General features: G+C 37.0%; 1 protein-coding gene across 2 annotated transcripts in view; it reads right to left on the bottom strand.

The window, feature by feature from the left end:
* The window catches only part of LOC128644208 (WD and tetratricopeptide repeats protein 1), a 46,958-nt gene extending 34,537 nt beyond the window's left edge, over window positions 1-12,421 (bottom strand). The window contains exons 1-10 of one of the 2 annotated variants that reach the window (XM_053696904.1): window positions 12,348-12,421; window positions 9,596-9,719; window positions 3,970-4,053; window positions 3,842-3,888; window positions 3,487-3,598; window positions 3,127-3,314; window positions 2,858-3,040; window positions 2,500-2,591; window positions 1,504-1,619; window positions 1,322-1,397 (exon numbers count right to left, since the gene is read on the bottom strand). In XM_053696904.1, the coding sequence (XP_053552879.1) occupies window positions 1,322-1,397; window positions 1,504-1,619; window positions 2,500-2,591; window positions 2,858-3,040; window positions 3,127-3,314; window positions 3,487-3,598; window positions 3,842-3,888; window positions 3,970-4,053; window positions 9,596-9,643 (946 nt within the window). In that variant the 5' untranslated portion in view covers window positions 9,644-9,719; window positions 12,348-12,421. Of the gene's footprint in view, window positions 1-1,321; window positions 1,398-1,503; window positions 1,620-2,499; window positions 2,592-2,857; window positions 3,041-3,126; window positions 3,315-3,486; window positions 3,599-3,841; window positions 3,889-3,969; window positions 4,054-9,595; window positions 9,720-12,273 lie in introns of both variants that reach the window. The other variant, XM_053696905.1, reaches the window with a different exon arrangement.
* Window positions 12,422-12,850: the final 429 nt, after the last annotated feature.

Genomic DNA, 12,850 nt, shown 5'->3' with positions numbered 1-12,850 from the left:
ATAAATGTAAGGTATAGACAAAACAATAAATAGGAAGTGTCTAGCAACATTTCTGACTGATCACCAAACAGGTATTATGTAAATACCCTACAGATTGCTTGGTTCTAGAGCAGTGATTTTTAACCTTTTTTTTTGCCGTGGCACACTTTTTTACATTAAAAAATCCTGTGGCACACCACCATCCCAAATTTTTAAAAAAAATCACACATTGTAGCCTAATACAGCAGATATATATACACATACACACAAACACACACATACTGTATGTATTGCACTGTTATACCATGCCTCCTACAAACTACCCCTGCACTGGGAGTAAAAAACAAGCAAACTTTAAAAAATATGTCACACTGTTGTCAGTCTGCCGTGGCACACCTGAGGATCTCTCACGGCACACTAGTGTGCCACGGCACACTGGTTGAAAAACACTGTTCTAGAGCATGCTTCAACTCTAAGGAAAAAAGTACATTAATTATTATTGGGTACCTTATTTCAGCATATTTTCAATCAAGAAAACTTATACAAACTGACAAGTAGTTGGATATATGTGAGCTCTGACTCACAAAGTGTTGGGCAGATATAAAATCACATCAATATTGGATAAAATGTATCTGTTGATATTATAGATAGTGAGACAGTGCAAGTGAGCGTTAAAAACATTTTGTGTTTAAGTTGGCATGAGGGAATCCATGTTTAAGAAGGGAACTGGAAGCAAAAAGGTGAGGCATTGTAAAGTGAATTTGCATATCATTACAAAGAATGCTGCGCTCCAGTGCAAACATTGATAACTGGTTTACTGTGAGGAAAAAGAAAATGTAAATATTGCTAGAAAAGAATCTACTGTGCATTACTGAGGCTAAAGATTCAAAGTTCACAGACCCATTTTTTTAATTCATATTTGGCCATAATGCCACAGACAGCACACAATACTTTGGGGCTTCTCCATTAATCATGTTATCTTCATGACACAATTAACAGCTGATCCAGGAAATATTATTGATGCATTATATTTATGCTATATGGATTAATAAAATACTTTCATATTAAAGGGACATTCCAGCTAAAATTGGAATTCACATGGATGCATGACAGTTTTCTAAATAAGCATGTTTGTAATATATATGTACAGTATTAGTAAAAATGCTTCTAATAAAAGCTATAGCCGTTTCAAAAGTGCACCGTTCACCAGCATTTTAAGAAGTAAAAGAAATTGCAATACATATTTAGAAAATTAAAATGTTGCACACCAAACTGATGACATAGCCCAGCTCTTTTTCTCGCAGGATTATAAGTATTATTTATACACTTGGTGTTTACTCACCTCCTGAGTTATGGTGTGATTTAGGCAGTAAAAAAGTACAAGGCCTTTGCTTGAATGTTAGATCAAACAGGTACACCTATGAAAGGGGTAGTAAAACAATTGTATCAATAAACCACTAGTGTGCAATGCAATAAAACATATATGGTTCAAGAACTTCAAATTCCTTTCATTCTGTGGCTTACCTGCTCTCCTCCCATGTTGACTAGCAACTCAGTTCCATCTGGGCTGAAGGTTACATATGTGGCCACCAAAACACGTAACCGGTTGTTGTAATCCGGAAGCTTAATAGGTAAATGGCCTAAGGAGAAAAAGTGCAATTGTTTTAGGTTAGTCCAAACTACTGAAGATTATTTGTTCAGACTAAAACCACTTTACCACTTGGTTGTCAGTCATGCAAATACGTCACATACAAGAGAACAATCATACAGAAACAGGTAAGACATCTTTGCTATTTTGCAAGAGAGGCTTATAGTTGTAAGTAATCAGAAAAGGGAAGGATTTCCTAGAATGTAATTCAGTCCAGCGAAGTTCTCTACATAGTTTATTATGGTCTAAAAAAGGTATGGGTTAAGTGTTAAGGGGATAGATTTGTAAAGGGTTTAGAATGTCAAGTTGGCGGAACGTTATACAGGGTCCAATTGGTCAGGAAGGAGGAGCAGATCATAGGCTCAAGTTGGTAGCACTCGGGTCATGGCTAAAGGGTCAGTAAAGTCAAAATGAAACCTTCATGATTCAGAGAGCATGCAACTTTAAACTACTTACCAAATTTACTTCTATTAATTTAATTTGCTTCATTATCTTGATATCTTATTGTAGAGGATACCTAAGTAAGATTAGGAACAGCAGTGCACTACTAGAAGCTAGCTGCTGATTGGTGGCTGCATTTATTTATATGCCTCGTCATTGGCTCACCCAGTGTGTTCACCTAGCTCCCAGAAGCACATTACTGCTCTTTCAACAAGAAAATTTGATAATAGAAGTAAATTGGAAAGTTCGTATGATCCATCTGAATCATGAACTAAAATATTTGGGTTTCATATCCCTTTGAAGCAGATATAAAACATACATCACATCAGGCTGGAAGGAGTCAGATTGTTTTGGAGTACAGTACATAATTTGACAAGGAGAAAATAAAAAGATGGAGTAACATATAAAAATAATTAAGACAACCCTCCCACCTGCCACGTAGTACTGCGCAGCTCCCTCTGGAATGGGTTTCTGTCGTGAGCAAAACGTGTGGAGCCCAGACTGGCTCTGCTGAAGATTTTTCCTGTAGGACGAGAGATTTAGAAGGATGCTACATAAGAGATCCCTATATAAATCGAGAGTTTCCTGCTACAAATATATACAAAGATCAATTTAAAACAGAAACCAATCTCCAAATATAAATACACAAAGAAATATACAAAGACACTAAAATACAGAAACTAAGATTTATAGAGCTCTCATCACTGTATACCTAAAAACAAAACATATGCAATAAAGTCATATACGTTGATTTTCTTTCTCCCCATTACAAATGATGGTATTCCCTACCTGTGGCTGTGAATCATGCGTATGTCATATAATCTGACAAAAGGTCCACTAGCCCCAACAGCCAAGCAATTATTGTCCTGGGGGCTGACGCTTACACACTTGGCTTCCACCAGCTGCCCACAGTACTCTGTAAGATCGATCAGGACGTCAGAGTGAGTGTCACTCTCCCGCAGATCATACTGCCTAGGTGCGAAAAGAATTAAGTTAGCTCCTATGACACTCACACCAATCCTTTTTGCCAACACATTATTAAGGGCCAGGCCCCTAACCGGATAAGGCCATCCTCTCCTGCACTCCAGAAAGTGTTGGGCCATAGGGGTGCTGTGGCAATGCGCTTAACCCGATTGGTGTGTTCTGAGAAGACATGGAGGGTCTCACGAGAATTTACATCATGGACATGGACCTTAGTATCAGCTGCTCCTGTGATCAGGATTCGATCATTAGAATGGGGGAGGAACTAAAAAAATGGATGAAAGAGCAAAGAGATGTAAAGTTTGAAGGAGAGAAAGCAAAACAAAAAAGAATAAGGCAGAAAAGAAAGGTAAGGTTTATTTTGTATACAGCCTACAAACTAAACAAACTTTCCCTCAGATGCTCCCTTCCAAGAGTTTAAGGACCCAAGTTCTTACCTTGACAGAGAAGATATTGGCTGTATGTCCTGTATGCATAGACAAAAGCTTTTTGTGATGGAATGGATCCCATAGCATCATATGTTGGTCATCAGAACCAGAAGCCAACAAACTAGACATGAATTCACAAAAATAAAGCAGTAAGAAAAGTGAAATGGTATTAAAATATCAGATAAGACTTAAGAATTAGAAAAACTTTTTTTTTTTTTATTATTTGGATTTTTTTTCTTTTGTTTTTAATATAAGATGGAGTAACAGTAGTTAAAATATGACAGTCTATAATGGTGTGAAAGACGAAGGAAGCAATAAAAAAAGTCATAAGAAAAAAGTAATTTCAAAGAAATTATATACTCACTCCCCCTTTTCATTCCATTCCAAGCAATTGACACAGCCAGTGTGACCCTAAAACCAATGAATCCAGATTATCAGGTATTTCTGCCCAAATTTCAAAACCAACTCTCTCCTTGACTATTAAACTCTCACCTGCAGTTCTGCCTCTAGTCCTAGCCGACGGATAAAGGGGTCAGTCACATGATGACTTCTTTGAAAACTCCTTGCTTTCCTCTCCTATAAAAAACAATAAGTACATATTACATATCCTATAAAATATATTAGCAAGTTTGCTCTGATTTTCTATGTAAGATTACTAATGATCCGCTACATGGCTGGTACTACATTTTTTAAATTTGCAAACCACCTCTAAGAGTAAATACAAATAAATAAGTTGAATTATGTCTTGACTACAAGACCTACTGCAGCATAATGATTAAAAATAATAGTATAACACTTTCATAAAATAGATAAAATTATGACCCCCATTGCAATCTATTAGAATTCCTAAGCAATAATAAATATCGTATGACAGCTCAGGTGATATTTTTTTTTTTTTTTTTGTTTTGCTTCTCATACTATATTCCAATCCATTAAAAGATCCATCATCTGAAATAGTAATACTGCTCAAATTATTAAATATAATTGGAGAATCTAAGTACGACTTTCAAAGCAAAGGTAAAACATGATAGCCGATTTATTTAATATTGATGCTGACCACAAGTATTCTTTTCCTTAAAGGGTGTTTTTGTAAAACAAAATTATTTTTGCTTTTTTGTAAATAACATTGTGCAGATTTTCAGACTCCTAACCAAGCCTCAAAGTTTTAGATGTATACTGATGTATACTCCTGGTTGTGTAATGGGTCTTTCCATATGCAAGGGAGGAGGAAATGTCTGCTCCTCATGTTTTATCAGCCCATTTCAATGGGTGTCCCAGCCTAACCTCATCAACAGCGGGAGCTTCTAGGTAAGTTTTTAAAAAGTTTTATACTTGATTTTTATAACAGTATCCCTGCATAATATTATAATATTTTTATAGTAGTGTCTATTACATGCAGTTATATGGAAATTACTGTATATTGTCCCTTTAACCACTGATGTTATTAAAATGTGCGCAAAAAGAACAATTATAATTATCATATATTTTTTAATTTATGCCCTCAGCACCACACTTCTTATTTAGAGGCCTTCCCCTATACCTGAAGCCTCAACATTGTCCCCTTAAATCGCTGTGTCGCGGGTGAGCAGTTTCTACTTATATTTTACACTGCAACCATACTATGGCTACCGACTTATTTTTTCAATGAATTTGCTTGCCTGCTAGTAGAGTTCAGAAGCAGGTTTGCGGAAGAAATGAGAGAGGCCCTTAACTCATCTATCCTACTCTACAAAGAATGAATGATGGTGAATGCACCAAAGAATCAGAGGTATCCGTTTTTGGTAAACCGCAAGTCTACGGGTAACTGAACCAAAGTTGCGGAAGAGGAGGAGGCTCTCCTTGGGAGCTGGAGACAGAAACACATACCTCAAATCTTGGCTCCCGAGACAATGAAGAATCCAATCTGTGTGAGCAGCCGGATAGATTGTATAAAGGTAAGAGGTGCATAACCAGCTATTCCCCTTGTGAGTGAGGTTTTCTACACAGCGGTGTCTCATGAAGGCATTGCAACTCACATGGCACCTCTGTGGATCATGGACTTCTGCTTACCTGTGGGTACTACAGCAGAATTCCATGACCCACATGGCACCTCTGTGGATCATGGACTTCTGCTTACCTGTGGGTACTACAGAAGAATTCCATGACCCACATGGCACCTCTGTGGATCATGGACTTCTGCTTACCTGTGGGTACTACAGCAGAATTCCATATTGGCCACTTCCCAACCCTTCTTAGATGACAGGGGGAATCCCTATTACAGTGCTACACAGTTTATCGAACAGCAGACAGGTGAAAGCTTCTAAAACTATTGGAATATTGCAGATGGGTATTGCTGGGTTAACATGAAAACTGGAGTGGGTTAACGAGTTAATCAAAAGAAACATTTGAATGGCTGTGGAATAAGGTTATTTTTAGAACTTGCTCTGTTGAGCTGGGTCCTATCACAATAACAGGGTTTCATTATTACCCTATTTTGTTAAAGTCTCCCCCAGGTTTATGATATCTTTCATTATGGATGACATCTGGGACAGCTTGTCTTCTATTTGGTTGGACTGCAAAGAACTTTCCACAGCTAGTTTGAAGCTTTGGATGCTTGGCATACCAGCTGTATAGCTGTCGACACTCATCACAACAGTTCTTTGGATGTCCTTTACTTTTTTTTTTTACAAGAGGGTTGGATTAAGTTATTTATTAGACGGTCTTATCAACTGGATGTCATCTTGGGCATCTGCTCAATGTGCAGGACTTCTCTTATGGTATCCATTGTAATTTACTCACTGCAACTTAAAGACTAATGTTGTTTAAACAATAGTTTTGTACAGTAGGCGGTCATGGTATGCATTATCATGCGTTTACTTCTTTACAGAAAGGGATAATTATATTTGTTACTAAACAGAACAGCTATGCTGCTGTTTACACACTGATATTATATGTACATCTGGTTTATTTACAATATTTACATTTACCTTAATGATTAGTACTATAACAGCGAAGGTTTAAGCTATACCTCATAGGCAAGTCTTACTTTCTTGTAGGTCACTCACTATTCATAATATGATATCTGTGACTCTTAACACTGCTCAATTATAGCTCCAATTCTCCTAAACAAGTTCTTTAAGGGCTCGATTTATCAAGCTGCGGTGGACAGGGGCGGACATATGCGCCCCTGTCTGCCGCTGCTTGCCTTTGGGGAACTACATTCCCCATGCGGAATTTAACATTGCATGCAAGCTCTATTTTGCGCTTGAGTGCACTGCTGCCCCCTGTCCAATCAGCCAATCATGTGTGGGCAGGAGCTGTCAATCTCCCCCGGTCAGATGAGACTGGGGAGATTGAAATTATCAACCTAAGAGGTGGAGAAGTGGCTAGGAAGCAGTGGTCTCACCTGCAGTTGCAGAGAGGCGAAGGGCTTGATAAATCGAGCCCTTAGTGTCATTATATTTTCATAGCTAGAAGGTACACTACAGCAGTCCCCTCTTTAACCTCTGATTGTGTATTAGCAAACAGTATAGTAATGTTTGTACCATTGACTAGATCACTTATAATATGTGTTCCTACTCTAATATGGCTTATAGCTCTTTTTATCCCAAATAAGTTTTTTTTTCTTTCTTTGTACATGTCTTCAGACTTCTATGTATGGAAGACGCATTACAGCATTTTTTCTTTCGTTTTTGTGTATATATATATATATATATATATATATATATATATATATATATACACACACACACACACATATATATATATATATATATATATATATATATATATACACACACACATACATACTGTGAATGCTACCAACTCTATGTATATTTATGTTCCAATAAGACCTGTTTCTGACAGACTAACATTAAATATTTTCTATTGGTATATAGATCACATTCCATATTAAACTTCAAATACTTTTTTTGGAGTTTTGAAACTGACATTATATTCTTGTATTGGTTGTATTGTTATACTATTCATTACTTTTTATATTATGATATAAGGTTAACAGGTGACCTTTTATATATACACAAATCTATCCTGTTACTTGCAGTATCTGTAGTTTATTGATGCCCGAGAGTGGCTTCATTGTGTCCAAGGAGACAAAAAAAATGTAGGTTTACATCTTTTCTATGATGCCTTATAGATAACACGAAGTTATAGCATTTCACTTTGTGCAATGTGTTTAAAGTATTGCTAATCTGATTGTTACCATTTGTATCTGTGACAGTATACTTTTAAGATTAATGTTTTACAATATGTCTGTGCTATTGTAGCTCTAAACCTCAATTATATCATTATATATATTTTTATAAAATAAAAAAAAAATAGGTTTTTGGGCCTTTACTAGAACTGTTTTTGATAAACATAAAAAAAAACAACTCTATTGCCAGGGACCTGCAGGCAACATATTGTTGCACATCTAAATCAGTTATTTTGAACACTAGGATTACTCAAAAGAAAGAAAGAACTTTTGGAGCATAAGCAATAAAATACAGACAATTTGTAGTACTATAAATCTCAATTTGTAAATAATAAAATATTTGTTCTCTTTTTTTTATTAGTAAAAATGTACCCCCTTGGTATTTAATGTGTTAGCAATTTGAAACATAATGCAATTTTAACCAGATGTGGCGTCGTTATGTCATAAACAATACTAAAACATAAATAAATCACCAATAAATGTTTTAAAAAAATATTTTCAAACAGCCAAAATGTACTCCTCAAAACATCCCAAAGTGGATGAATTACCTGTTTAATAAGAATGCTGTGTAAAGCTGCTGGCAGGGGTTTTTCTAAATAATTGGATAAGCAAAGTGAAATTCAACCCATGTATGGTATAGTATCAAATGTGCATGGCATAGGGTATGTTATTGTATCACCCATGCATGGTATAGGGTATGTTATTGTATCACCCATGCATGGTATAGGGCATGTTATTGTATCACCCATGCATGGTATAGGGCATGTTATTGCATCACCCATGCATGGTATAGGGTATGTTATTGCATCACCCATGCATGGTATAGGGTATGTTATTGCATCACCCATGCATGGTATAGGGTATGTTATTGCATCACCCATGCATGGTATAGGGTATGTTATTGCATCACCCATGCATGGTATAGGGTATGTTATTGCATCACCCATGCATGGTATAGGGTATGTTATTGCATCACCCATGCATGGTATAGGGTATGTTATTGCATCACCCATGCATGGTATAGGGTATGTTATTGCATCACCCATGCATGGTATAGGGTATGTTATTGTATCACCCATGCATGGTATAGGGTATGTTATTGTATCACCCATGCATGGTATAGTGTATGTTATTGTATCACCCATGCATGGTATAGTGTATGTTATTGTATCACCCATGCATGGTATAGTGTATGTTATTGTATCACCTATGCATGGTATAGTGTATGTTATAGTATCACCCACGCATGGTATAGTGTATGTTATAGTATCACCCATGCATGGTATAGTGTATATTATTGTATCACCCATGCATGGTATAGTGTATGTTATTGTATCACCTATGCATGGTATAGTGTATGTTATAGTATCCCACCTGCATGGTATAGTGTATGTTATAGTATCCCACCTGCATGGTATAGTGTATGTTATAGTATCACCCATGCATGGTATAGTGTATGTTATAGTATCACCCATGCATGGTATAGTGTATGTTATTGTATCACCCATGCATGGTATAGTGTATGTTATTGTATCACCCATGCATGGTATAGTGTATGTTATTGTATCACCCATGCATGGTATAGTGTATGTTATTGTATCACACATGCATTTGGGTTTTGCTAGCTCAACCGCGGTCCTCAAGTACCCCCAACAGGCCAGGTTTTCATGAAATAATCAGCTGATGGGTGAGAGCAGGTCAGTAACCATGGTGTTACTGATCAGCTGATTACTTCACCTGTGCACTAGTTCATCTATAATGAAAACCTGGCCTGTTGGGGGTACTTGAGGACAGTGGTATCTAACTCACTGAAACAGCTTTAAATTATGAAACACTGGGAAAATAGAGGCACCTTTCAGGTAAATTCTGCTGAATTAGAACGGGAGCCTATGCAAGGTTCAATCATAATTTAATCATTAAACTTACCTGAATTTGCCTATGGATAATATCCTGGGCAATATTTGCTTTAGCCATGTTCTTCTGAAAAAGTGATGTGGCTCATGGGGCCACACACTTATTCTACATCATCCACACGGTTGTTTTTTGTTACCTGTAGGGGTGTAAAAGAGATCAGAATATTAATATCCCAGTTTGTATACATCAGAAAGTACTGTAAAACAAGCCTTTAGAATGTGTTGTCATTTAAATTTTAACAGCGCTTAGGATCATTTCCCTTAAATACTTATAACAGAGATAATTTAAAGGGACAGTAAAATCAAAATTAAACTTTTGTTATTGAAGGCCTGATATTCAAAACCTTGCCGCTCAGACGAGCTAGTCTAAGAATTTTCAACGGTACGGCAAGGCCCTTAAAAAATGTTTTAGAAGCACAAATTTTAACTTGAGACATGCTTATGTTTCTATGAAGTGTTCTTTATGTAAAACAGATTCCTACAATTAGGCTTTCCACCTCGGCCATGTTTTCCTGGACAGCTATAAATTGCACATGCTGCAGGGAGGAACATGAATAGTGCTGTCCAGGGTCACTATTTGTGTGCTGTCCAGAGGAGCAATGCATGTTGCCCTCTGCAAACCCCATGCTGGCGAGGTTTTGAATATTAGGCCCTCATAGAGAGCATGAATTAAAAAAAATTAAAAAAAGTTATAATTTAAAGTGAAGGTAAAGTTTCATCTATTACTCTTTTTCCCCTGTAAATACTATGAAAATAAATGGGACTTTAATTCATCACATTTTTCGAATCGCTATATTTATTTATTTATTACCGTTTCTTTATCCGATTGAGAACACAGTTAAAACAACCCGTTTTTTTTTTCTTTTTTCTAAGCCCGGTCACGTTTTTTACTAGCCAATTGAAACACCGGCCGTTATATTACGTCACCGCATTACTCTTCTCTATGCGCATGCGTTGCCTTCACTTCCTATCTTTTAGTCACAACGCTCGTTCCAGTTTTGCACATGCGCTTTTTTGGATTTATAAGGCTACGTCTTCTCTATTTACAAACTTGCGCTTTAGGTATAACATTTTTTCTGTCACGCAGGCGCAAATCTAATGTACGGCGAATGGTGCGCATGCGCCATTGTTTCCGGCAATCTGGAACGCGCATTTGAAGTACGTACAGAGCGGGTGGGACCGCTCTGTACGTAATATAGTGAATAATCCGGAAATCCATGGAGGGCGGAGCTAAGAACGGCCGGGACAGTAAATATAAACTGTTTAGATAACAATAATATATATACAAATATAAAAAAAGAAATTAGCGATCATAGTATATAGTAGATGAGGAATAGAATACAGGCTACAAAAACGGAAAACTTTACCTTCACTTTAATTATGTCAAACTTGCTTTGTTGAAGAGTAAACCTTGGGAGATTCATAGGAGACTAGAAGAGTGCATTTGTCTTTAGCACTCTATTGCAGCAATGTAACACGGCTACAAACCATACTATTCAATGCTAAATACATATGCACACTCCTGATCTTCCATGAACCTACCTAGTTTTACTCTTTAAAGGGCCATAATAGTAGGGGAAAAATGCCCCGCTCCAATTCAGTGATGACCAACTTCCTAACACTTGGGGCTGCAGATCTATTTATTTTTTTTAAAAGTCTTGATGGCCACATATACATTTATGGCTATTAAACACAAAATAATAATATATTTCCTTGGTTGCCCACATACCAGAAAACCCCAAAGCTTACTTTGTTAGTTTAACTTTTTTCTTGGGGTCGCAAAAACTTTGACACAGATTCTTAGTTATACTTTTCCCAGGGCCACAAAAACTAGTGCAGAGGGCCACATGTTGGTCATCCCAGCTCTAATTCATAAGAGCATGTAATGTTAAGACAGGCAACACTGCACTACTGTTTGTTTAACCCACAAAAAGGGTGAAAAACACACAGAAGTATCTATCAGGACCCGCAGAGCACTGCTGGTCCCGAACATAAACTGCTGCTTAGACTCACGACTCAGCTATGTAACTAGCGCTTTTGATTGGATCATTGGCGGTTTCCGCTCAAGACCAGCAGGGTCATTAGTCTTAAAGTCACATCTAACAAATTAGAGCGTATATTTTTTAAAATTATTTTGGCCCTTTAACAAAGAAATATCAAGCAAAGAAAGCTAATTGATTTATAAATTATTTTTGTAGTTGCACTCTTTGAATTATGAACGTTTAATTTTGAATTTACTGCCCCTTTCAGTATGTATCTACCCTACATACAGAAGTACACCATCTCCAGGGCCTAAACTGATTTATATCTAATTTATTACCATGCATAATTATAGCTGTGAAAACATTTAAGAAATAACTTTTAATTACCCAAACTACATTTCAGTGTCACAGAACTTTTAGGGTGTGTGCCTGCTGATTGTTATAAACACTTTGCAAAGGCACCTGCCTGTTTTATACATTACCGTGGGTGTATTCCCGATACAGTGGTGCTATGTAATAAGGTGTGCTTATATATACCGATATTACTTCTACCAGAATTCATCACTAGCAGTTCATGCTAAAGTGTACACATACGCAGACCTGTCTGTATCTAGAAATGTGTAATCACGTATAAAGCTTCACTGGACATTATCTATTAACTAGTTTTACATTTGCCCTTATAAACACCATAAGGGCGTAGGCTTCACACCTTGTATCCACATGTCTAGTTTCTCGCTTCTTTCCCGAACCTAAGGCCCATAATAGCCCCAATCCCATGTTTACCTCTCCGGCTGTCCCTCAAAGCTGGTACCATCGGCCTACGTATTTACCGTAACCCTTTGCTCCCAACATAGCAGATATCTTACGCAATATGCGTAAAACGTTTTAAGGAATTAACCTGACCATACAACCTTGCTACGCTGCCGCCCTAGCAACGGTGTTCGGAAGGGAGGAGGTAAAACACCAATAACAATGCAGATAGCAAAGAGTGATGCACAGGTCATCCAATAAGATATGCAGCCCGAACGAGCCATCAAGTTAGAGAGACGAAAAGGACAAGCAGATGCGTAGTTAGAGATCGCGTTGACACGAAGCAGTATGGGAATTGTAGTTTATTGGTCAGATAGCGGTATGTTATTTGAAAGGACAAATTTAATATATCTCAAGGCAGTAAATATTGATAAGAAGCATATTAATACAGAAAGATGTGTTCTTATATATGTAAACATTCAAATATTTACTTGTCCCCAGGGGTTATATTTTATTCATCGTGTGTAAATACTTAC

This window comes from Bombina bombina, unplaced genomic scaffold (genome assembly GCF_027579735.1).
Source record: "Bombina bombina isolate aBomBom1 unplaced genomic scaffold, aBomBom1.pri scaffold_786, whole genome shotgun sequence".
Lineage (NCBI taxonomy): Eukaryota > Metazoa > Chordata > Amphibia > Anura > Bombinatoridae > Bombina > Bombina bombina.
The sequence above is the reverse complement of the archived record's forward strand: the minus strand, read 5'-3'. Positions and strand labels throughout refer to the sequence as shown.